General features: G+C 34.5%; 1 protein-coding gene across 21 annotated transcripts in view; it reads right to left on the bottom strand.

Moving 5' to 3' along the window:
* The window catches only part of CDH18 (cadherin 18), a 497,477-nt gene that overhangs the window by 114,539 nt on the left and 356,702 nt on the right, over positions 1-26,236 (bottom strand). For all 21 annotated transcript variants that reach the window (XM_038128610.1, XM_038128601.1, XM_038128611.1 and 18 more), the window contains 2 exons: positions 10,295-10,589; positions 5,446-5,565 (listed from right to left, as the gene is read on the bottom strand). In XM_038128610.1, the coding sequence (XP_037984538.1) occupies positions 5,446-5,565; positions 10,295-10,589 (415 nt within the window). The remainder of the gene's footprint in view (positions 1-5,445; positions 5,566-10,294; positions 10,590-26,236) is intronic.

The following is a 26,236-nucleotide window of genomic DNA, read 5'->3' as shown; positions in this document are numbered from 1 at the left end:
ATTAATAATTGATATCTCACCACTAAAATAACTGCATTTTAATGGATTAATTAATTATATTTTTAAGTATTCATGCTTATTTAGCAGTATTAAACTTGCAAATAAGTTGATAAACAATATATTTTTCTTGTTTTGCAGAGGAGTACACATGCAACTTTAAAATACACTCTATTTATTATAATGCCACAAAACCTGCCATTCCCATATGAACCATGGCCAAGAACTTAAAAAAAATGTGTAAGAATAGTTACAGATGTGGACAAAAGTCCTGAACTTCCAGAATAGGTAATTGGTGTTCATGAGGCTCATCTCTATGTTTGGAAGCATCGATTCAGCCATTGACTGTGTTTATTTGCATTTGTATTGAGCTCTCAGTCAGGAACCAAACTAGATAATCAGTGAGTAGGTAATTTCTTGTAGGGATCCTTGAAGCTATTGTTCATATCTTGTGAAGACAGAAAGCAGAAGGAGATTGACGCTTGTCTCACACTTCATGATTACCCCGGACTAATTTGCAGTGACATTCTTTGATAAATAGAAATACATATTTCTTTACTATTTAACATCTTAAAGTAAAACAAACAAACAATCTTATACATTACTAAGATCTTTGTAATATTGTTGCTGCAACAGCAGAACATTATAAATACAAATAGAAATATTTCCACATTCAATTCAATGACAAATGAGTTTTCTGTCCTGCCAATGTCTACACTTAAATTCAAAACTGCAATGAATGAAGGTTTTATCCCTTATTTTATAACAGTTGCAGTGGAATTGAAAAGACATATGCCCCACACATTGCTTCACTCTGTATATGTGGTTCAGAAAGACAGATGTACCTGCTAAGAGCTAGCACAGAGTTCCACCTGTATGGAACTAACATACTCCAGATAGGGTTTACCATGTAAGCAGTCAAATTGGACTACAGGTTTCACTTTCATCCCCAAAGCAGGTAGCAATAGAAAGTGTGCTGCTATAGCTGCAACCAAAAGCACATAGTCTAACTTGAGGTTTCCTCAGAAAACAAAAGAGCTCCTGGGGCTGGGTTACCAGTCAAGTGTTGGCCATTGCTGTTTGATAAGCCACACTTGACATAAGCAAAGAACAGGCAAAGATCAATCCTAGATCAAGTTTATGGATCAAAAGACCTCATGGTTTGGGAAAGGTGGAATATTGAATTTGGAGTTCAAACTCCCTGGAAAAGACTTCATGTGTATTTAGGCATTTCAAAAGATGGTGAAAGTTTGAAGACGGGTAGTGGGGGGGGATGTATATGTGAAAAGGTGGGAGTAGGAGAAGGGAAAACCATATTAAAACACTAAGGATATGAAAAAATTATTTGCTTCACTGTTCACTAATAACTTCACTTTTTATTTTCTCTTTACAGAGAAAATAATGATACCCTAAAAATAAAAGCATTTCATGTTTTCCGGGGTTCCCTGAATATTTTGGTTTAAGAAAACATACAATCTTATATTCATATTCTTTGCAAATATATATATGAGATCTAGACATTGACTCCTTCCTTCTCCTTTGCCATCATTATTAGTAAATTCTTATTTATACAATTTCTGCAGAGAGTTTTGCTGCAGTTGGGGAGGAAAACAAATATTAAACACTAGAGGCTATTGCAGGTAATTATTAGTTACATAACTAGCTACTATTGCACTCCACAGCTAATTACCAAAAGTAATTAATAAACACAAATACAGAGCAATTCATAGAAAGCCATTCAATATCAAAGGATTTTGAAAGTCTTAAAACTTTAGGTTATGCATGGAAAGTAGTTCTGACAATCACAGCCAAAATTACATAGTTGCAGCAAATTTCTATGCAGAGAATTCACAATTTTTCCCCAGGGGAAAACAAGACAAAACACAGGTCTTAGAGCAAATCAACTGATAAACTAGATTGTTGGTAGCCTGATGGAGATGAGGTTGCTGCACCTTCCTATTTTTAATCCATGATTTAGAAGCAATGTGAGGTCAAGTGCTGTTCCCACAAGGCACATACACAGATGCAACACGCAACGGGTGACACGCAAATGGGATGGCTCAGCACTCAAACACAAACAGCATAAACAGCCTCATCCTTCTCCAGCTGACCAGAAGGAAGGATGATTTATAATTGGAAATATACTCACAAACTCAGCATGGGTTGCTCCTGTAATTTGCCATACTTGGTCTATCCAGTAGCCAACACCGTGCACTCAGTGACATCTGGACATTGAACTCTGGGGCCTTCAGCTGCCTTTCAGCTCCAGATACAGCCCCCCTTTTAATCCTGAACATAGTCCCACATCTTCACTCAACTCAGTCAACTTATTGATCCCCCACAGCCTTACACACTGAGTACATCCAGTAGCAGTACCTTGACCCTTCAGTTCCCAATGCCATCCAGCTTGCTCCTGGCTCCCTGGTCTCCCCTTGCATACAAACAGGACTATCAAACCACATACCACACAGTTGTTCTAGACTGGTCTTGAATCCTCCAACAGCTGTCTCCTGAGTTTTCTGGTCTGGACATTTGGCCAAATGGATATCCATCACCCAAACCACTCATCCAGCTTGCTGACCCTGTAGTAATACCATACTGGCACAGACACCCGTGTAATACACTTACAGTCGGCATTTTCCAGTTTGCTGACACCAGACACACACCAGACCCCTTTAACTCATTGTCCTGCTCCACTGCTAGTGCTTAAATCTCCACTCACACATGCATGCAAGAGAGAGATCTTTTACTCAGGAAATGGAGTTGGAAATGGAGCATAATAAAACACAGAACAGATTGCTGATCCAGGGCAGGGCATGGCCAGATAATAGTGCTGAGCACAGCCTGTCTGCATATGGCTGGCCCCTTTTATCCTCTTACGTCTCCATTTTCTCTTGCTTTTCTCTCTCCACTCCATCTCAATCATCCCTTTCCCTGTCTATGATCCTCCCTCTACATATCCAAGAGTAAGTCTGTACAATTCCCATTATCTGCATCTCATAATGTGTCCCATATCCCTGTAAGCAGTAGCTTTCTCAGTTGGAAGGGTGATCAGGGCAGTGTCTCCTTTTGGTTCTTCATGATGGGTTTCAGCCCTGGCCCATAGGGCTGAGGCTGTCCTGGGTCAACCCTAGGAGGAGCTCAGGCTCTAGTCTATTGCAGACAGGGGGATTTGCTCTCCCTGCACTGCTCCTCTGTCCCACTTTGAGTGTGTGAAGAGCCTTTTATCAGTTGACAAAGTTCTTCTGCCAAGAACACACTTTTTCCTGCTTCAGAGTTTGTAATTTGGCACTGTCCCCTTATTATACTTAAAATGTATGAATTCTATAGCCTCATTATATAATCTTATTTAAACTATTCTAACCTAAGCTTCAAAAAATCCATAACTTTAAAGTCTTCAGATAATAAGTAGTTTAAAACCAAGTATAGGCAGTACTAAGCTAGAAGTAGCAGACGTTTTAAGATGAGTGTTCATACTAGAGCTTGATATCTATTTCTGATAGCTTGAAGAAACTTTACTGATCATGATATGAGATCCTTAGGCTACATAAAAAACATTCAGTCATGAATGTCGGGACCTTTTTCTTTGCTGCTTTTGGATCTCCTTTGTTGTAAAGGAAGTTTGTGCATGTAAGTGCAAATTCAGAAGACTTCCAGATAAAGTATAGTTACGCTGGAATTGACCAAATGAAGTATTAGGAAAAAAAGGTCACAGAAATGCTTGCAAATTCAGAAGAGTGATGTTTTAAAAAAATGAGTCTTAAACCCCAAAAATTCAAAGTGAAATTTTACAGTTAAAAACGCTATTCATCAAGACTTTCTCATCTTTTACAATATTCTTCTTCCCATTTCATCATGCCAAATTAAATTAACTGCTACTCTACAATTATAAAAAGGCAACTTATAAAAGCAAAAATCTTCCTCCTGTTTTTTCACTGTTGCACTATTTATCTAATTTCCACTTTTTCAAAGACTATGGTATCAGAATAATTTTCATATTCTAGACAAGTATCAAAAAGTGTTTAAGTTCATAAAGTGTTATTAAATCCCTGTCAAAGCCTAAGGCTTGAGGAGTGAAAATACACTACCATCTGTTGTTTCATTGCAACAATACTATTTTTTGTGTGATACAGACTTGATACAGAAAATATCCATTATGATTCTTCACTGACTGAATAGCAGCTCCAGACTACTAGTTCTGCACCATTATAAAAAATGAAAAATGCAGGCCATTGCTTCAGAGTGACTAAATAGTTTCAGAAATATGAACTAGTTATATTTCTGAGGGCAAGGGGAACATGAGGTCTGTACCACAGATTTTTCATTCTAGGCCTTTCTAACATGAGCCCACAAATTTATAGAAAATTTTAGGTTGAGACAAACCTTCCTCTGAGGCTCCTGGAGCTTGGGTCTCCTAATCAAATCAGCACTAACCTCAAAGCTCTCTGAGATGGCACAGATACACTTCTCTTGTAGTGAAATCAGGGTACATCTCCAAGTACCACAGAGACCAATGTACACAAGCCAAGAAACTTAAGTGCAAAAATAGTAAAATGGAAACTATTTACACTATAGTTATTTCACTTCAGCACATTTTAAAAGTTATTATTATTCCCTACAGTTAACTAGGGAAAACTACGTTGTTCAGTGTGGCTTATTTTTTCCCCTCAGTATTAAAGCTTTGATATAGACAGGGAAAAATAGCTAAAAAATTTAAATAAAAATATACTTTCTTAAATTATATTTACCAATTATTGAGGACTTCAAATACACACTTAAAATGTATAATCATGTTAATACTATTATCATAATAATGCTCTTCAAAAAATCACAAACTAATAATAACTCCCATCTCCAAAAGAGATTTCTCCTCTCTTTAAATAAAACAGTTTGGATAAATTATACATGACTTACACTTTGTGGAAAAGAAAAAAAAAGGGTGATGCATAGAGTTGAAGCATAAATATTTCAGTTCATTCTACTTCTCAAATCATAGAATGAATTTTCAGTTAAATGGCAATCCTGCATTTTTATAAAAAACATAAATTGTAACAATTATATTGGCACATGTGCTGAAGGACACATCCAATAATCCTCCCAAGCCTATCCTTCAGACAAAACAAAGCTTTGAGAATCATGTGTTAGGCATACTTGAGTCACTTCCTAAACAGAGGATTGAAAAGATAAAAGAATGTTATTGCAGTTTGGTTGAATGGTTCACATCATGACATGATGCAGAACTAATTCTGTACACAGCAGGCTCATTTTAGTACTCAGCAAAACATAGCAACTTATAAATTTCATAGTGCTAAAGTAAGAGGCAGCCTACAAAAACACTAAAAAAAAAAGTCCACATATCTGCATTGTGTACATTGCATTTCACCTACCAGACTTAAATAACTGCCACATAATAGCTGAATCTATTCAACAGAAATACAAAATGCCCACCTGTTTTGGGGTCAACAGAGAAATATGGCTGTCCCTGAAGAATACTGTACACTACTCTGGCACTGTTTCCATATGTGGGGTCATCTGCATCTGTGGCTGTCACCTGTAGAACAGATGTACCTGCACATACAGGAAAATGAACATTAACTTGCAATAAATAAAATTTTCCAATAAATATTTTCAAATAAATTAAAAAAAAAACTTCTAAAATCCTCACATTCTAAAAATGGGAGATTAATAGCATGTTATCATCATATAATTTTTAAAGGAAAAATAGTTACACTAATTTGAAAAAAAAAGTCTTTGTTTGTATGTGTAAATTGATTACACACATACAAACTTAAACAGAAATTACAAAGATGTAAATGTAAATAGTAACTACATAGCATGCATATTTACATATGTCCACACTCATAGATCCCAGACTTGGATATTGACTTCTAAATAACACAGATTTATGGACTTCAGGATTATCTTTATCCACAATACAAATTAATGTTGAAGTATTAAAAGTAACTTGTATAAATGCCCCCAGATGAATAAAAGTTGCAAAATGAATTAAAAAAAAATCTAGCTATTGGAAGGCATCAAAGATCTGAAAATGAAATAACTTCTAGAACCTTATTGGGGATGCAAATTAGAAAGATGAGTTCAAAAGACAATTATTTTTATGCTAGTAATAAAAAACTCTAGAATAATAAAATCACAGTTTCTAGCATATCACTAGGTGGGATAAATTATGAGTAACCCTTTTGAGAAAATAAAATGCGTAAGTACTGTACAGATAGAATGGAGACATGGGTTTTTTAATTTTAGTGTATTTTTCAAGGCATGTAATGATGAATCTTTGCCATCACTGCCAGACACTTCCCATAAGAAATCAGTAAGTGTAAGACTGTGAGTAAATAAGGGCTCAGAATTCATTCTATTTGCTTATCTTTATGCAGACACAGCTTTATACAGGCTCCTTGGTCCAACATTAAAATACCATAATAATAACAGAACAGACTGCTCTCACATAACTCTGCATCTGAAAGCAGATTCTCCTCTAAATGTGATACTGAGGTATCACATCAACTCTGAGGTGTTCAATTTCACATTAGTGGAGAGGAGAAGTATGTTTTTGAATTGAAACCCTTGATCTCCTTCATTTGTTGCACTTTGATTTCCTTATAGAACTATTTCAGAGCATGCTAACTAGATTTCTTCAGATGCAACTAAACCAGGAGATGTGCTTTAGCAGCACATCTGATTTATGCTGACTGTTAATAGGCACGTAGTCTCAGAGACCAGGCAAGAGCTAATCTAAAATAAGATTTCACAAATATATGTGGCATGGACATCAGTTTCTGAATTCCAGTTATTCAGCCTCTTAGATCAATTTCCATCACACAGAAACATTTGGTAATGTGCACACCATCAGTATACTCTTAGAAGTATGTAAAGTCATGGACTCTCACTCCAGGGGCAGCAAACTAACCATGCAAACCTTCACAGATTTGTTTTCTACCCTCTTTGAAAAACTTCATTCACTTTTACCATGTTAACTTGGACACCAAGAGCTAGCTGCTGTTTGTATCTCTACTGGAGACTTAGTAAAACTGTATGCAAATGCTCTGCATACTTAAATACAGCATCTTCTGGTCTCTGAAAAGCCGAAGTGTATACAGTCTCACAGATAAATGTATTGACAAACCAAGTATATGGATCCTTGGATGACTTTAAAATGGAATATTGTAATAAAATCAAGCTGGAGCTAGTTCTATGTTCACAATTTTTCAGATGTTAATGTTGTAGGTAACTAAACTACTGTCTTTGTGTTCATGTGAAAAGGTAAACAAATGTGAATGATAGTTTGTGTATTTTTTCTTAAAATATTCTAAAAATCAGTTCAGGCCTATTTATTTGCTATCTAAACATATTAAAAGAGGTCACTTCCAGGAACAGATATTTCCCCCTGCTAGTCCATTACATTGAAATGCTGTAATGATATTTTTCTGTAGCCCAGTTTGCAAATTATTTCTAGCTTGAGAGGAACTTGTATGGTTCAGCCTTGTGGAATCACTGAAGATTAATAGGTTATGGATGCAAAACGATTTTATTTTATTTTGTAGTTGTGTAAAATAAAAGCATATTCATTCAACTGGTATGGTCAGTCACCTACCAGAGTTTACTATCCAGAATGCTGGGCAACCTCTGTACCTTTTGTCTACAGTTTTTCCTTTTTCCAGGAAAACAGTTGCCAACAGTGTGAGTTTCCATTAGCACTTTTCCCCAGAATTCTAGGAAATCAAGATAGGTCTTGAACTCAATAAACATATTTTGGCTATTTCAGAATAAAAGAAATCAGAAATATTGTGATTTCATAATTCTCTCCTTCTTAGAAGACTTTCTCCTTAATTTAAAAGAATCTTAGTGCTTGTATAACTCATTGATGTGAGAGAAAAGAAACAGAACCAGTGAAAGGCAGCATCTGACATAAGCAGCCAACTGGTCATTTTAGCATGAAGGTAATGCCATTGTATCAAAAAATTTGCCACAGTGATTTTCCAATACAACTGTATCTCTCTCCCAAGAAACACTTGATTACAGCAATTTAGTATAAAATATTGGCAAGGTGTTCTCTTTCTACTTAAAAGAACCCTTAGAATCTCAAATTTTAACTCAACCTCCCACCCTACCTCTCAAACTCTCATTCAGTGGAATGTAGCACTTCCAAAGCTTAACTTCTTCACTATCTCACACAAGCTTGCTCAGCATTTCATTTTATAAGATATCGCCATACCAGCCTTTTGCCCAATTCTTGCTTGATTTGCTGAGCGAGCACTGAGGAAAAGCAGCTTGTGAAAGCTGCAGGTTAGAATGCCTTGGAAAAAAAAAAAAAAGAAAAAAAAAAGAAAAAAAGGGTACTAAGGTACTAAAAGTACTAAAGGGTATTTTTACCTTCCAACTACTCCTTTCCAAGTTAGCCTCATTCAGGCTCATCTGCACGACAGGCAAATCACAATTCTGGATACATTTTCATCATTTAGATGCAGCATAATTTTTTGTTGTTGAGCTAGATGTCATTAAGGATTTAGATAGAGAATTACACAGTAGTGCTCTCTTGCTATTTTAAATGTTAAAAAGTAAAAAAAAAAAAGTAATCAGCTACAAAAGATAAGGAGCTGATTTCTCTGGACACCACAGGAGAGCTATGAACATCAGACCCATACATTCTATTCTTCCTTTACTAACTTACTGTGAAAGTTCCTGTCAAAAAGTTTTGCTATGAAAGAATTTTGTCACTCCAGTTAGGTATTAAAAATGATATTTTTCCCCCAACTGGAGTCTCTGCTTATTCAGAGTACAACTAGCATTTCACATGCTTTCCAGCTACATTTCAGAGCTTAAATTTTGGGCATTCTGTTTCCTTAGCTAATGCTTTATAAAGAGCTGTAAAACATGTCTGTATTCTCTGAATACCACTTTGTATGCTTTGTCATTTTGCTTTCTTTTTTTTTTTTTCCTAGTATTAGAAAAATGTTTCATGCAAAACATAAGCATCAATTCTTTATTTTACTAGTAAAACCTCATTGCTTTACCATAATTCACTCTGTTTTTACAACACAAAACACCATCCCAGATTATTCAAATCATTCTTTGGAAAACAGTACCATGGATGATGTAGTTGAATAGTAATGCCAGATTCTGATTACTGCAGAATTATGACTAACGTTTATGGAAGAATGCTCAATATTGAGAAGATGAAAGAAAAACAAAACTTTCATGAATATAATACAAATAAAAAATTATTACATCAGGTACTTTTGATTTTGAAGATAATATTGATCTCTCTTCCATTATCTTTCCTCCTGTGCAGAAAATAAAATGCCTCTAAAGGTGAGAAAAAAATCAGTTAAAATGGTTTCCATTAAAGACAAAGAAAACCAAAGAAAGAGAAAGATGGAGTCACACGTTTTTGGAAACAGTTGGTAAAGGAAACTAATTCCTCATTAAGACAGTCTGTGGTGTAATGGGAGATAACTGATGATAGATGATACTGAAATGAACTGCAAGTCTAGCAGTAAAGCTTTGTGCCACAGTGAATTATCAACGACAGTTGAAGAGGTTTTGTGCAGAGCCACAATATTCCTACTGGAAGCTCTATGCATTCACTGTAGTAATTCACACAAACATGTACTGTTTGCATTGTCCTGGATTTATGATATTACTCACAGAAATGTTGCACTTTTGTCCTTGTAAAAAAATCTGTTGGCAATTCTTCCATTAGAGGAAAGTTATAAACTAACTTCAACACCAGAGAAGTATTAAATAAAGGAAACTGATTGCATAATGCAGCACCTCATAGAATAAGAATATCTGAACTATGTAACAGTGGAAACCAAAGATTGGTATCTTTTTGGACTTCAGTTCACTTTATAAGAAACTTGATAAATAAACATATGTCTAAAATAATCTAGGGAACTACTGTTATTTTGTGTTGAATTCTGTGAATAGTATAGACTGCTTATGTAAACCTAAGAGAATGCCTTAAAGTTTGCAGCTGAATGAGGATATATGAATACATTTTTTTTTAGAATGAAAACTACAATTTGCCAAAGAATCTATGTTAAAGCATTAAAGATTAATAGTGACTCTTCTCTTACAACCAGCATGCATGTGTGCATACAGTTTTTTAACCATGAATGTCACAAGTAACATATGGGATATATTTCATGTCTTCTCATCTCTTCTCATCTCCAATATATTTAACATACACTCAATGATGTGATGATAACTTTGACAAACAGTATGTGGCATTTGCACTTGTTAAAGACTGTTGAATAGCACAGTTTGTTTTCCTTACCCATTTCAGACATCTCTGGCACAGTAACAATGTATGGTCCATCTGTAAATTTTGGTGCATTGTCGTTGATATCCTGCACTTTGATAATGAACTCAGATTCGGGCTCGAGTGGCTTGTTTGTCCGTCTATCAATAGCTTGGGCATGAAGCACATAGTGTGTCTTCTGCTCTCGATCTAGGCTTTTGGTTGAATGGATGTCTCCAGTTGTGTCATCAATAATAAATATAGTCCCTGCCCCTTCTCCAGTAAGAATGTATTTGACTGATCCATCACCTTTGTCGGAATTGGAATGCAGCTGTAGAATAAAAACACATAAAACCATATAAAATTATTTAAATATTTCATAAGATATAAAACCTATAATATTACAGTCATATAATACAGTAATATTACCTTCTATTTTATTTTCACCTCTCCCAGTTCTTGCCATAATTCCTCATATGCTCTTTCTGGCAACACAGTCACTTTGTTGAGGGTAATTTTCCACCCAGCACAGTTAATTTCTTAAACTGGGATTTATTGGGTTATGTATTCATTCTAGAAAACTTCCCTAAGTCAAGAATATGGTTTTTGTTTTATTTGGTTTTGGTTTTAGTCCTTCTTGCCGTTATTTTACAGCACTCACTGCTTGAAACCCTGTCCTAACCACTAAACCAGATGCATTCCCACTGAGAAGTGTCTACTGCAATGATGGTAATTCAGTCCCACCTACATTTTCCTCTGTGGCCCCAAGGACAACATCATTTACTGTGAAAGGAAACTGCACACTGTGCCAGTAGCAGATGTCTGTTCAGAATTACTCTATTCCTCAACAAAATATTGTCATTTTCTTTGGATTTTGTTTGTTTATTTTTAGCTGGAAAGGTATCTAATTTGCTTGTATTAAAATTATTTATAGTTAAATGATGAAGTTTGACAGAGACTTCCATAATTTTCATTGTTCATAACACCTTGTGCTATGAAATATAAACTAAGTATAGTATACTCTTCCTTTAAAGTAAAGTTTTGTTTTGTTGGAGGAGTGGAGGGGGGGGTGGAAGGAAAACCCAGTAAGTAGATTGGTATGTTAAAAGATAACATGAAATGTCTTCCTTCTGCTTTACTGTTCCTAACCTGACTTTAAAGAATTGCCTGTTTATAACCAAATGAACATGTGTTCTTTGATGAGAATGGGCAATTTTTACATAAACTGAGTTTTGCGGATTTGCTTTTTTTTCTTTTGAAACAACTTTAAGAACATAATGTGTTTATTGAGGACCATAATAAGAACAAAGTGATAATGCAGAAATGAACAGCCTCAGGTATTGTGCAGTTATACTGTGATGTGAAATCAGAAGGGGAACTTTCTTATTTTAAGAAGACATACATTTTTATCCTTATCCTACTGCCCTGAATATTTTTTAATATCTGTAGTGTGTCATTACAAAATTTTGATATAAAACCTGAGCAAAGCAGAAAGAGAATGACATATATTTTTAATTCATAGGATGCAAGGTGTTATTTTCCTGTTTTCATTCTCAGCTCAAAAACCGTAGAGGGTTAAATAGAAAGAAAATAAGATTTGTATGGTAGAAAACATCTTTTTTTTTTTAACTTAAAACACAAGACACAGAGGTGATGGTGTTTTCTCACACATTAGGTGTATCTTTTTTTTCTGGGTCTTTGTCTTGCCTTTGAAACTATCTCCCTTGTTTTTTGTAAAAGGAGTAAGCATATGGTGCTTGATGAGATTTTTCATCTTTTTTAGTAAATTCATGAAATTATGGTGTTGCACATAATTTATATCTTTTATGTGAGGGGGCTTGGAAGAGGGAAAGTTAATAAATTGAAGTTTTTCAACTCATATAAATTTCAGCACAACTTCAGTCAATACACTATATACTTGTCTGAGTCACATGACGATCTGACTGAATTACCAACACAAAACTGGGTCACTACTGTGGACCCCTTTTTATTTTTTTTCTTAATCAAAAAAAAAAAAAAAAAAAGAAGTAGAAAAAGGGTGTGTTTGTTTGGCATACTTTTATAGGGCAGCAGAACAGTCTTACACATTTCATTTACAGTAATCATTTGCAAATTAATTGCTTCCTATCCTTAGAATAACACTGTATTAACAAAGGAATAATTCACTCTATATAAAACACCAAGAATCCAACCTTCCTGCAGTCAAAATGTTATTTGAAGTGATTTTTTTCTAAAAACAAGAGTAGTGGGTACTCTGGTATTCTAGAATAGGTTTACTGATACTTTAATTTCTCAAAAAACTATTAGAATTGTAGGATCAGTTTGGGATAAAATGAGTTCTCAATGCTAGTGTTTGCAAATGCCAACAATAAAATGACAAATTTGGTGAGTTTATAAGGAACTCAAAACTAATCCAAACTGAAAAAAATCGAAAGGTTTTCCATTGTACTTCTTTCCTTTTACCTTTACAGGCATATATCTAAAAGTAAATTCAGGTATAGCAAATAGAGATCCCAGAAAAAATCACCACATCTATAACTGGCATTATGAACACATGAATCAATTAAAAAATTGCTACGTTAGAAATACGCAGAATAAGGAATTGTTGTAGAATATAAAAAGTAAGGTTCTCCAAAACACCAAATATCAACGTAGGCATGCTATTCCAATACCATACTGCAGAAAGACACATTCACTAATTAGTTATGATGGTACAAAATGCATGGACCATTTCGAAAATTAATAACATGAGCTATTTTTTTATTGTGAATAAATAATTGTTTGTACTTGTGATCAGTGAAGAAAATATGGATTTATTTTGAGTCAGAGGGCTTCTACATCTAAAAGAAAAATTAGGAAACACAAAAGATACTCAGCTGCTTCCATGGTCAACAAATTATATGTTATTACTGCTAAACATTGTGTTACTCAATAAGCTTCAACTGGAAAATAGAGGCAAGAGTATCATCAGAAGAAAACTATCTGCATATTAATAATCACTGAAAGCCTTCCATTTACCACTAGGTATTTTTAACTGCAGTTGTAAGGCAATGACTGAAAAGAAGTAAAAGCTAAAGGAAGTTTCTGCTTCCTTACTTCCAGATATGTCTTATATTGTTTGAAATATAACACTTTGATTTATGGCTTTTAACTTCTAATGCTGAATTTTCAACTCACAGAGGAGGATTTTGCATAGCAAAATGGCATTTTCTTTGTCAGTTGTTTATATTTCAGTTTTCCTGCAAAGTAAAGATTAAAGAACTGTTTGTCTTCTTTAATTCTTCCATCTTAGTACAAATTGGTCCAAGTGGAAAAATATAAAGACTTCTCTCAAATGCTTATTTGCAATATGTGTTTTGCTGAGACAGCCCCTGGGAATCCTTACTTCAGACAATGTTTACTAGATTAACTAGAGATTTATGTCCCTGAGCATGGTGCACTTCTCTCTTTTCTCTCTGTGTTCTGAAATCATCTGTTCAACAAGAGGTTTACTCCACAAAAATATTTCCAAGTAGAATAAATGTGATTCACCTCTTAGGTTACAAATACATGGTTTGGGAGAGTGCATTTCTGCAGTGTTGCCCATAATAGTTTCTAAAAGACATTGAGGGGGCAAAATCTAGCTGAACAATAGTGGCTTTTCTCTCTGTTTGGACCTGGTATAGCTATTTCTCTTTCAGATTAATTTGCACAGAGGACAATGTCACTAAGCAATGCAAATGCAAGCCAACCCATGCTTTGTGCAGACTTAACTCATGTGACCTGGGGAATTCTTCTCAAACCAGATCCCTAGAAAGGGTGTGGCCTAGTCATGAACTACTGGGGGAGTCTTCAGTGTCTAAGTCCCAGGGAGCTTCCTCACTGCTGATCTCTGACAGCAATGTCTCCAATTCTCCAAACTGCAGTCAGTGCAGAATTCTGAATTCCCTATGGAAACGTGGACTCTGTTCTAAGTGATGGGTTGGCTTCTGCAAACATTAGCACTGGTTTGATTATGCTTCCAACAAGAATATATCTGTTTAATATTCTGAATCCGTCCACAACCAGAAGCTGTCAGAAAGTATTCAAGTTTAATCCGCTTTGGTCATTATTCCTGTCTTTATTTCTCTGACTTTTTTAGGGAAAGAAGAAAATGATAGCAAATGGACATATCTGGAATATCCCCTTTGTCAACCCAGTGGCCTACACTTCCTGACATATTTAATAGCAAGTTGAATCCAGGAAGATTTATGATGGCTCCTCAGTCTTTAACTATCCCATATCAGCACTGTATGACTGATTTTGCAGAACAGTAACCAAGGTGTCCCTGTTTTGCTAAGACTTCAACATTTTTCTTCCATCAGTCCATTTAAAAGCTCATTTTCTTTTAGAATTTCTGCAGAAACTGCAGAAGGGCTATATTAATCAAAGGCATGATTTGCAGATAGATGCAAATATTTCAGTTAATATTCTTATATTGTTTTGATACTATGAATCTTTAAATACTTTTTTTGATGCACTATCATATTAACTGCTGTAAAATGAATTCACAGATTGAAGGCTAATTACCCACCTAGTAAAGTGCCATTACTGCTTGTAAATGAAAAATGATCAAGTGGCTAAAGCCTAATCACAACCCCAAAAATCATCTTAGTCACTGGCCTTATTCACTACAAATCAACTTCATACATCTACATTGTATTAGCTGATGCTTAGCCACTTCATACATCCAAATATTTAAACATACCTACTTGTTAAGCAGCTGACCAACATAGGCAAAAACTGCTGGACAATAGGAAAGACTCCCAATGGGAAAAAAACACACCAATAGGTTCTACAAAACAAAAACTCAATCTAAAAATTGAGAAGAAAGCCAACATCCTACTACTCCTGAGAATGCAGAATGTTAACAACTCACAGTGATCACCATGCTTCCCTGCACTTGCCTCAGGAAAACAAGCTGCAACCAGGAAACCATGCATGACCAGAAGACAAAAAAGCCTGGATAAGAGGGGCAATTGTAAAGCAGAAGAGTTGTCTGTTAGTGATTTAACTGCATGACTGCTTGCTGCTGTTTGCTTTAGTTGAAAAATCTTCATTCTTAGAGTGTAGTGTGAGTGGCATTTTAAGTGGACTGCTTATGACTTTTGCAGTATTTTTACTTGGACTATCAATAAATTCCTGATATATGATCTGGATATATCTTGTTTGGGAAACAAAAAATATTAAGAAGAGTTTGCCTTATATGAACTAAATTCAAATCCAAGGCTGATTTGAAAAAAATCAAGAACTGTTGCACTAATCTAATGAATTTGATCAGAGTAGAAGTGGTTATGTACATAAACACTTAATGTATTTTGAAATAACTGCAGATAATTAAAAAATATCGTTGAAAAAATAATAAAAAATAAAAATAATTTGTACAGGATTCCAAAAGCAAAGCCTGAGTTATGGTAGTGACACTACCATTATGTCTTGGATAAATATTGTGTTCTGTTCAGAGAGCACCACATTCTTTCAAGGAAAGCAGCAGAATTTTCCCTCATTCATTTTATTGTCACTGTCAATGGTTTAACTTGACAAGAGGGACCCAGCACAACACTGCTGCAGTAATACTGCAGTAACATTTACCAATGAGCGCCCAGCCCAGAGGAATGACAAAATTAGCTCAACATGAGGTATGAGCTTTAGCAAAACATAGAGAATTGTATTAAGTTACTTTTCTTTTGTTACACAGAATGGTTTATTGCCTCACTAAAAACATCAAAATATAGAGAGATATATAAAGAATTAATGGCAGAGCACTAACACACTGAGCAAAAATATTTTAATCTTCCCTCGAATAAGAACTACAATCATACTGACTTTTTTTGATGTTTATATAGACAAAACATTTAATTTAAAATAAATGTTACAGTAACTTATTAGTAGTAAAAACTGCATTTAAAATTTTTCTTGATGGTGCATGCTACAAAAGCAGAGTCTAGCTGATACTACTGAAATGTTCATCGTGTCTATGCAGTAAAAACATTGTCAGATTTGCTGCTGACTTGCTTCCCTTGGTCTGAGCTGTAATATATATTTTAATGAAAGACACTGCTCTGGGCAATGTCACACATTTTGATGGAATTTTCAGAGGGAATCATTAGCCAAGGAGATAAGTGTACTATCCGTAGCAGTGTCCACAAATTGACAAAAAAGTTATTCCAAACCCTTGTCAAACAGAGGAAGAAAATAGAAAACTGCAATTTCCCCCATCTGCTGAATGAGTTTTCTGAGATAGAAGAAAAATAATTCGATTGCAATCATCCAGGAAAAACACAACTGAAACAATATTAACTTCACAATATAACACTATAGCACATGAACATCTGTTCTTGCAAGATGTTTCAGCTTCTCTGAAGTATGCTCCTTTGCTGCAGCCATTAGGGAGGCTGCAATGGCAGAAGTATGCAGGTGCATAAGCAATCACATCTGAAACAACATCAGGCGTACTAAAGCAGCCACAAGTGGTCAACATTAGCTTCTATTTTCTCTCTAAACAAAAGAACTCCAGGGAATGAAAAAGAAAAAGGAAAAATAAAGAAAAGTAATTCTAAAACAACACAAAAAATTTTCATATATAAAAACCTGTCATTTTTTTTTCAAAGAGCACTATATATTTTTAAGAAAAATCGAATCCCAAATTGTTCTTTTAGTGTACTATGTGTCCATACTATGCATCTTCCGTATGGAAGAAAAATAATTACACTCTGGTGAAGTTTTTATCTGAGCTCTCTTCACAGCAGTAAGCTTTCATTTCAGACATCTTTTACTTAGGCAAATGCTGTGATGGGCATAGAGTCTATTTTATTTTTTCCAGGAACTAGGATTTGCATAGTATATGGGTTTTAGAGATTTTTAAGTTACACAGACTTGAACAGAAGCAAATTACTAAGAAATAAGAAAAAAAATCATATTTGGTCTTCAGTTTTCAGTCCTTCTTCACAATTAATGTCACTAAATCTCACTTTAAAATCAATAAATCTGTAATCATGGTGAGAACTTAGATTCCTAGATCCATTCAGGAGGATCATACATTTGACAGTTTGAATCCAAGTGCCTTGATGATACATTGCTACTCAAATAAGCCTTGACCAGACATCATCATCATTGTAAGAAGAATGTTTTGCTTCTGTTTGTGTTACTAAATCAAAGTAAGGTGATGATATGCCAGCATAAAGCACTTCTAAAAATCTCACCACTCCTACAGAGGGCCACAAGCAGTAATGGGAAATAGAAGCTTTTCAGTTCATGGAAGTACTCTTGGGCACAGGTCCTGCAAACCTCTCACTCACTCAGACCACTGAAGCTCTTTGTAAATGCTTCAGCATTCAGCTACACAACCACAGATGCATTAAACCTCAAAGATGCCAAAAGCAGCCCTGGGTACCAATATCATAACTTGCATTACCTGCTCAAGTCAGTGTGCTTTCACATGAAAGGATGTTTGCTTAAGACATTGAAGAGGTCAAGGTCAAGAAAACAGTAAGTACATTAAAAAAAAAACCAACCTGAAAAGCCCCAAGAGATGCAAGAGTCCAGGGCTTGGAACGTCACTGATGCAATGAAAAGCTATTCTTCACTGAAAAACATTGTACATTTGTGACAATAATGGAGTAAAAGCATGTGTAAAAGCAGTGTGTCTCCACACACTGTTTCTGCAGACTTACTGTAGGTGATTTTGACCTTCATTTCTGGTGCTTCTTTGGTCAAGCTACTCTCATTGTACTTTTTTTTTTTTTTTTAGCACGTGTAAAAAGAGAAAATCAAACTCTTCTTTTTCTTTCCATTTCCAGTACAGAAGGCAAAAAGGGAAAAAAACATACCTTGTAATAGGGTCTTCCAAAAAGAAATATATATATCTTTTACTGAACAGGAATGCCAACCTAAGGATTATTTAGGATTTTTCAATATGTGAAAAAGCTATTAGTTCTCTAAAACCCTGATCAATGAATTTTGTACTATGTGTGCTCTCTGTGCATAGAGCTTCTCCTGATATTGAGAGTGATAGAAATAGCTCCCTGAAGCACATAGGTGTAAGTGTAATTGTACTCAAACTCTTTTTGAAAGTTCCATTTATTTGTTTGCTTGTTTGTTTGACAGTGCTACAGCTAATACTGTTTACTCTATGAAAGATCTGAAGACAGCACATTAATTTTTAAGCTCTGGGAAAACAACTCTGCTGTGTACTCATGTGATGTTCTAAATTACTTCTTTTTACTTGGCTCTTCCTAAGAAATACTGTGAACAGAAAAAATAAATGTGTGATTTTCTGATGTAGTATTTGTGAACCATGTAAAATCAGCTAGAGGAATTATTTTTTGCCAGGGACCTGATTACTTACTCAATTACAGAGTTTGATTAGGAAAAAAATATTATGTGGAAAAGATCAAGGAGAGATAATTAATTTACCATCTTCCTTTTATCCCATTCTTCCACAAAACGTTCACACATTTTTGAGTTTGATGTCTTTGAAGCTAATTTGCTGAGAAATTTTTAAGATTGTGTAAAGAAAACAGGCTAGCTACTGTCCAATGGCTTCTATTTCAGGTGAAAAAGTTATTTCATTCTGAAGAAACTGAAAAGAATGCACTACCATGTGTCATCAAGGACGGCATATATCATTGTTTAAGAAGGATTTAATCTCCATATTTTTGTTAACTCCCTATCAAAGCATAATGATGCATTTTCCAGGTAAAATACATACATGTTTTTATTATTGAGATTATTTTTTTTTCTTTTGGTCACTTTATTTGTTAAGACTTCTTTGTTATATATTGTTGAAACATTAGGAAGTAGTGTCATAACATTGAATATCAGAATATTAATTTATTGGGGTATTGATGCACTGCTTCTGCAGTATTAAATCCTTAAAATCATGTTCTGGTTTTGCATCTGAAATGTTATAATGTTATTTCATTTCTTTCATCTCTTTCATGTGGTCTACAGTTCTTTTTCCTGTTGGGTGAAATTTATATTTGTGAATAAACTGCTTCTGTACAGAGTTTCCATTACAACTCTCACATCTGATCACCCTTCTTCTACATTTCTACATCTCCCTTAGAAGAAAGTTTGGTGGGTTTTTTTTTTTGGTTTTTTTTTTTTTTTTTGCTCTTCACAGACACTTTCCTTCTTCCTCTAACATTGAACTCTTCCTGTTTGCTGGAAACAAAAAGTACTACATGACACAGTAATAAAAGATCCCCAACATCATGTTGAGGGAATATTTCCACAAATTTGAAAGATCACCTGTGCCTCAAAATCCATTGATAATGAAAAATCCCAGCTCTGCTACTTTGATCATCTTTGTTGTGTAAGTCATAGGGCTCATGATCAGAGCAGAAGCTTACCACCAGCCTTCTCCACAGATATGTCATCTAATGATTGCAATAACAAAGTGACAAAGCGATCCTGACTGTTACAAAGATGACTATACTTTCACAAGTAGGAATAAAAAAATAGAAACATATCACTGCCAGTGACTGGGGATGTAAACAACTTTCCTTAACTTTACCATGCTTTTTGTGGGCTGTTACAAAAACTTTTTGGATCCCATATGTATGTAAACTGGGGAAATTTAAGAACCTTTTCTGTGTATTTCCCTACTTTCACACAAGCTTTCCCAAAAATAAATACAATTTCTGAAGTCAAGGTTTTTTAATCAGGTAATTCTTACCTATTAGCACATTTTTCCCAAGTGTTACTGCTTCTTTTGTCTTTCTAGATTTACCACGACCCTCTGCAGTCCATAAAAACTTGAACTGCCACTAATGCAAGTTTTTGATTTTAAGACGTAACAAACCCCTCATTTTTCCATTTACTTCAGTACAACTTCCAGACTAGTAAAACACAAGTTATGAAAATGTTTTAAAACAGTTTTATATTACAGTTAATGCCTGACTGGTATTTCAAAACAGCACTCATGTAGAGGCCTGGTGTAATGTGTAATGTTTTGCTGCATTTTGCACCTGACAATATACTTGCAAGTTCTGCATGAAATTTTTCAGCACAGTACGGACAATTTCCATCTTTTCATGGACAACACAATTCTTCATTATGACTGACAACACACAGTATAACAATGAGAATAAGAAAATATGCTAGACTTTTGAAATAGCAACCAAAGAGACCAAGCCATCCAAATGTCTAGAGACTCACAGTTAAATTTGGAATATACATAATTTGTTGTGTGTTTAATCCATGAAATATATGTTTTTAAAAACAGCTGTAGTATATTTTTATGTAATGGGATGTACAAGAAGTATCCACAGATGACATCATGATGTAAAAACGTGTAACATTTGGGATTCTAGTATTGCTTTAGTAAAAGAAATAACATTTACATTAACATTGTCCAATATGTTAAAAAACGTGGAAAGTGTGCAGAAGAATTTATCTTACATAGCTTTAGATAAATGGATATTTTAAAATTAAATAATACCTTCTCTTCAAAGTTCTACTTTCCTCACTGAAAAAACCTTAGATTCTTTGTTGTCTATTGTAAAGTCACATATGTTTCATGCTTGAACTTCTTTTCCTTTTTCTGTAGGACAGATATATCTGGACCATGGAATTGTCTTGAATTTAACAGAAGAAAAATCTAGTTGAGATCTACTTTCTTCCAGTTACCCTTTGACAGTGTTTAACAGAAAGCATTTCAACAAAGCAAGTCAGAGGCTTATTGATTTACTAAAATGAACAGCAATATAATCTGCATGTTACTTTTAACATAAAATCTGATGTTTCTGATTAAGAAAGAACTATGCTATGTTCACTATTATCTAATTCCAATAGGTAGGACAAATTTTCTCTTTCTGTACATGAAAAGAATGGTGTTTTGTTCAGAGCTATCACTTACTAAAGTAAGGGATGAAAAGAAATCTGATAAAATTTGATCCTTCTCCAGGACCAGTGTTCAAACTATATTAAAAGCAAGAACCATACTATTCACATTTCAGGGCAGTATATTTCTCTCAGTAGTGTTTTTTATGGGTATACTGGTACATCAATATAGATGTAATTTATCATGAACATTTTGATGATTTCTCTTTTCAGAGATGCTCTACAACTTCTCCCTTCTCAAAAACTGCTTAGGCAGAATAAGATTACAATCCCTAAAGCTATTGGCTGCCAATAAACTGTTAAGTACCAGTGATTCTTTAAAATAATATGTGTAAAATGACAGGGAAAGTAATATAAAAATAGTTCATTCTGGGAGGCTGTTAAAATGACCATTAATAGATGTTCACTATAAATTTTTTACTACACATTCAATTACTTCACATTCTTGCTAGCAGTACAAGAGAGTGGCAATACAGAGCACATATAGTCTTCTTTGGATGTATAGTTTATTCACTAATACATTTTCCATAGCAGACTGTTTTCTTTACATTTAAATGCCTCAGGAGGAAGTGCCCATATGTCCCAGCAGAAGATCCAGGGCTATGATTCTGATGTTCCAGTGTCTTTTTTTTTCCTAACCTAATGGTGTGAGGTCCAAAAATATTTATTCTTTTTCAGGAAAAAAATGAAAATAATAAAAACATATTGCTTGATATTTCGAACACCCACTGAATACAAGTTTTCACTTAGTCATCCTAAAGTGAGTAAATATTACTCATATTGCTAAAATCCTGTGTATTCCATGTAAGGAATAATCTAGCAGGTTGCTATGTTCAGTGGTGCTATATAGTCCTAATAGAAGAATTCAGGGCTACAAAGATGACTACTATGTAGGGAGCAGAAATAAAAATCTTATTTTTAGAAGAGATCAACTTTTTATTCCCCCCTCAAAATATAATTTTCAAATTACATAATCAACTGGAAATATGTTCCTTCTGACACAAACAATGTTGTGCTCTTAGAACGAAAGAAAACCCAGAAAAGCATTGGAAACGTAGTAAATATCACATTCTTTGAAGGCATGCTGAAGAAAACTCTGAGTAAAAACAGGAATGACTCCTGCTTCCCACCTCTTTTGTTAATATAAATAAAATTTTTGTTCAGACACAAATTCCCATCTTGGAGAATTTCACATATGTGTGAGAGGAGCAAACTATAGAATAAGTATTCAACATCACAATACTGACAGTAGGAGTAAAACAAGAAAGATTGTATCAAAACTGTTCCTCTGTAAATGCCAATTAAGTATATTTTTTCTTTCCTAAGAAGGATAAATTCCTGACTTGATTAACTTGTAGAGAAAAAAAAAATCTGCATTCTAAAAAACAGTCACTTATCATTTCCCTTAGAGATTAGTAACACTAGCACTGAAGTAGTTTTACTTGGGAGTAACTTTTTCATCTACCTGGCTCACAACTAATTCCAAAAGAAATTATACTAAAAATACTGCATATTCTAAATATACTAAATGTTATAATATACTGCATATTCTTTATATACTAAAAATACTTCATTCTGTGACTTTTCATAATGGGTAGGAGATTGGCATCAAAACTACATTTTCTTTCATTACTTAATGCCTGACTTTTTGTACAATACATAAAATCAGAAAATAATTTTATGTATTTTAAATATTTTTATATATATAATCATCAAATGGATGCACTTAAAAAAATCCATACAAATATCCTGTGGTCTTAATTACAAAGGTCCTTTTGGTTTATATACAGGAGAAGAGCTGTTTCCTCTTTAGATCCAAGTTTAGATTAGAATTGTGTGAAAACAAACAGAGATAATGCATTCTGTTCTGAAGATGAGGCCTATTGAGCCAACCAATGATGCTCCTTCAGCTTCCAGCATCTGCAGACATCACATAGTTGAAATAGTACTTTGGCAATACCAAGTACAACTCTCCAAAGTTTTAATTCACACCAGGTCATGAATGGCAGGCTAAGATGGTTCTCAAAACATTAAATGGTTATTATTTAATGAAATGCTTACTAAGGGTCAGCTGTGTAAGGTCAGGGCAGAAGCAGTGAGCACTCAGGCAAGCTGCAGAGTACTCGGTACAGGAGTTCAAAGGGAGAAGCTTTCTGAAGACTTCTGATTTTTCAGAGCAGATTTACTTTTTGGGGTTTTTAAAATTTTGTAAACTGGAGGTGGATTGTTATATTGAACCTTTACTCCAAAGAAGGAAATCCCACTCTTCAGTCCAGAATATCACATCCTTATCTGATCTAGCTCTTTTCCTTGGGCTATCTTGCATCCCTCTATATTTTAAAAAGTTCCACCATGTCTCTTCACTTTCCCTTTTTACACTATGTTCTTGTATGCATCCTAGCCTGTAACACTTTTGTTTGCATGCTCCATGTCCACTGCAGTTCCTACAATTCCACTTCCTGCAACATACACACTGAATGCACTGATAGATTGTCAAATCAAGGACATATGAAAATTTAAACATAAGATTTTGGCATTTAAATTGTTTGCTGAAACATATGGAGAATTTTGGAAGGATGATTGGGTGCAAAACTCCGCAGCAAATAGAGAGTTATAGAAACATATGTATGTTTTCAAATAGGAAAAAATACAAAACTAAAGCTGTTTGTTTAAGAATTAGGACAGCCAATGTGGAATTTTCATTAGAGTAAGTAATTCAAAGTAAAGGAGCCCTCTGTTTCAGAATCATCTGAGTTTCAGCCTTTCCTAAACAAATCCAAAGTCTCCATGGGCAGGCAAAAAATGTATTTTCAGTTTAAAAACAAAACCTGCCCCTTCCCACCAAAATATCCATATTTAGTTCTGTGAGGACAGGTGTACAAATATTTATATATACAGCACACATGCAATCTCAGTGAAGTTGTGAAAGACAGCTTAGATATACAAGTATTTTAGTATACTTCATTCCCATTTTGTGGGTTTTTTTGAAATGGGGAATTAAGACATTTCCCACAATTCTACATGAATTTCTTATATAAAGAAGAAAGATTCCAGCAGTCATTTTAAAGCATATGATATGGCTGTGATAACAGCTCTGCAGGAAAACACCAAGGACACATTCAGTAAAGCATGAGTTTGCCTGCCATTCATTTCCTCTCTGGAAGTGGTCCTTTCAGTATCATGCTGTTATTCAAATTAGCATGTGAGGGGAAAAGTTGCTTGCAAAATTTTGAAAATGCTCAAGGACAAGTGAAGTCTTGTGAAAGCATAATTTAATAATGATAACAATCCAGAAAGTGGTTTCACAGCCCACAGTTGGGATTAGTACACCTAGTTTCTGATTAATTCCATTTATATCTTACAGCAGTAATGCTGTTGCTCTACCTCTGTCTGTACAGCTTTACCTCCTATACTACATGCACCTTGTGCTTTGTTTTGAAAGTTTTTAAATTCTTTTCCTTCTCATGTAAATAATTATTTTTCAGCTTTCATTTGATCTTAAAACTTGTTCCAGGAAACATTGAAGGCCTGTGAAATAGGAACAAATTTCTACCTGATATTAAATCAGAAAATTTCTTTCTAATAAATATGAATTTTTCCCAGTTTCTCCTGATCCACTGCAAGCACAGTTACTGTATATGAATGCATCTAACAAAAGATTTCTCAGCTGGCCTTCAATGTCAGTTTCCAGGATGTATTTAATAAGCAATAAAAGATTTTTTCCAGACTAATCTGATCATGAAAAATAACAATTCTGGACAATCCTCTCCAATAATAATGACAATATTGACAATAAAAATATTATTCTTTATGGCGGAGGAATATTTTTTTTCACAGCTCTGTACCCCTGACTCATGCAAAAGGAGGAGAGAGGTGATATTTCAAAACCTTGGCTGGTGAGGTATCCAGGCTAGATTATCAGAAATAATTCCTACTAACCAAGTATTTAAAATAACTATTTTTTTGACACTTTTATATAGGACTTCTCCAAGGAGCCTCTGCATGGAAGAGGCAGCTGTCTGTGCAAAAGACGCATTGGTTCAGGGGCTCCAGAAAAAAAATCAAGCGGGCCCTGGAATGTCTAGCACTAAGCTTACCACACCAGGGATTCTTGTGACATTTTCTGATGTCCTAATAATAATTATACACCTAAAAATCATGCTAAGATAGATAAAAGTTTCAATCTGATTAGTTCTGGATGTGATTCCATTTCACTTTGCGATGATTCTACTTATTCCCCTCAAACATCCCCAACTTGATAATGTAGTTTCAGTAGTAACATGTAGTATATACAAGTATAATAACAAGTAACATGTAGTATATACAAGTAACTCCAGCTTATGGACAATTGCCTTAGACATAACAAACAAATAACCAAACAAAAAAATATACCACAAAAAAAAAAAACCCAAACACCCACCCAAAATAAGCAAAAACCCACTAAACTATTACCCCAAAATAGAACAAAAAAGCAGAAAAACCCCAGCAGAACCCCACACCCCCCAAAAGATCCTCATAAACACGCACACAAAAATGAAAACATGAGAGAAAATGATTGAACAAATGAAGAAAGAAATGAACAAGATGATGCAAAAGATTACTGATTAAATGAGACAGAATAGACAAAACTCTGTTAGAAAAGGTTTAGTCCTAGCTGGTCCCATAGCAGGCTATCATTATGGAATGAATGATCTTTTGATGTTTCTTCCTGACTTAAAATTTTATTGCTTTCTAATTTTTAAAAAGCATTTTGGCTATTTCATGTATAAATCATCTCCTTTCAATCTGTTATCCTTCCTTGATTAGGGAAAGGTAAAGGTTCAATTCTATGAATAAATTAGACTCTAACTTTTAAAGGTAGCATTTATAAAGGGTAGAAAAGGGGCCTTTTTTTTTCAGGGAATCATTATTTCATTACGCATCAGCAACACTTAATTTATCTTGCAGACAGGAGTGCTGAAATACTACCACAACATATTTTCATGAATCAAACAAAACCTGCAAAAAAACCCCAAGCACAAAAATAAGGCAGGTAGTTTCTACTTCAAATTTCTAAAGAGGAGTAAGGCTTGAAAAAAAAAAAAAAACAACCAAACAGATTTATTAATTTTCTTA

Source organism: Motacilla alba, chromosome 2, assembly GCF_015832195.1.
Source record: "Motacilla alba alba isolate MOTALB_02 chromosome 2, Motacilla_alba_V1.0_pri, whole genome shotgun sequence".
In the NCBI taxonomy this organism is placed as follows: domain Eukaryota; kingdom Metazoa; phylum Chordata; class Aves; order Passeriformes; family Motacillidae; genus Motacilla; species Motacilla alba.
The sequence above is the reverse complement of the archived record's forward strand: the minus strand, read 5'-3'. Positions and strand labels throughout refer to the sequence as shown.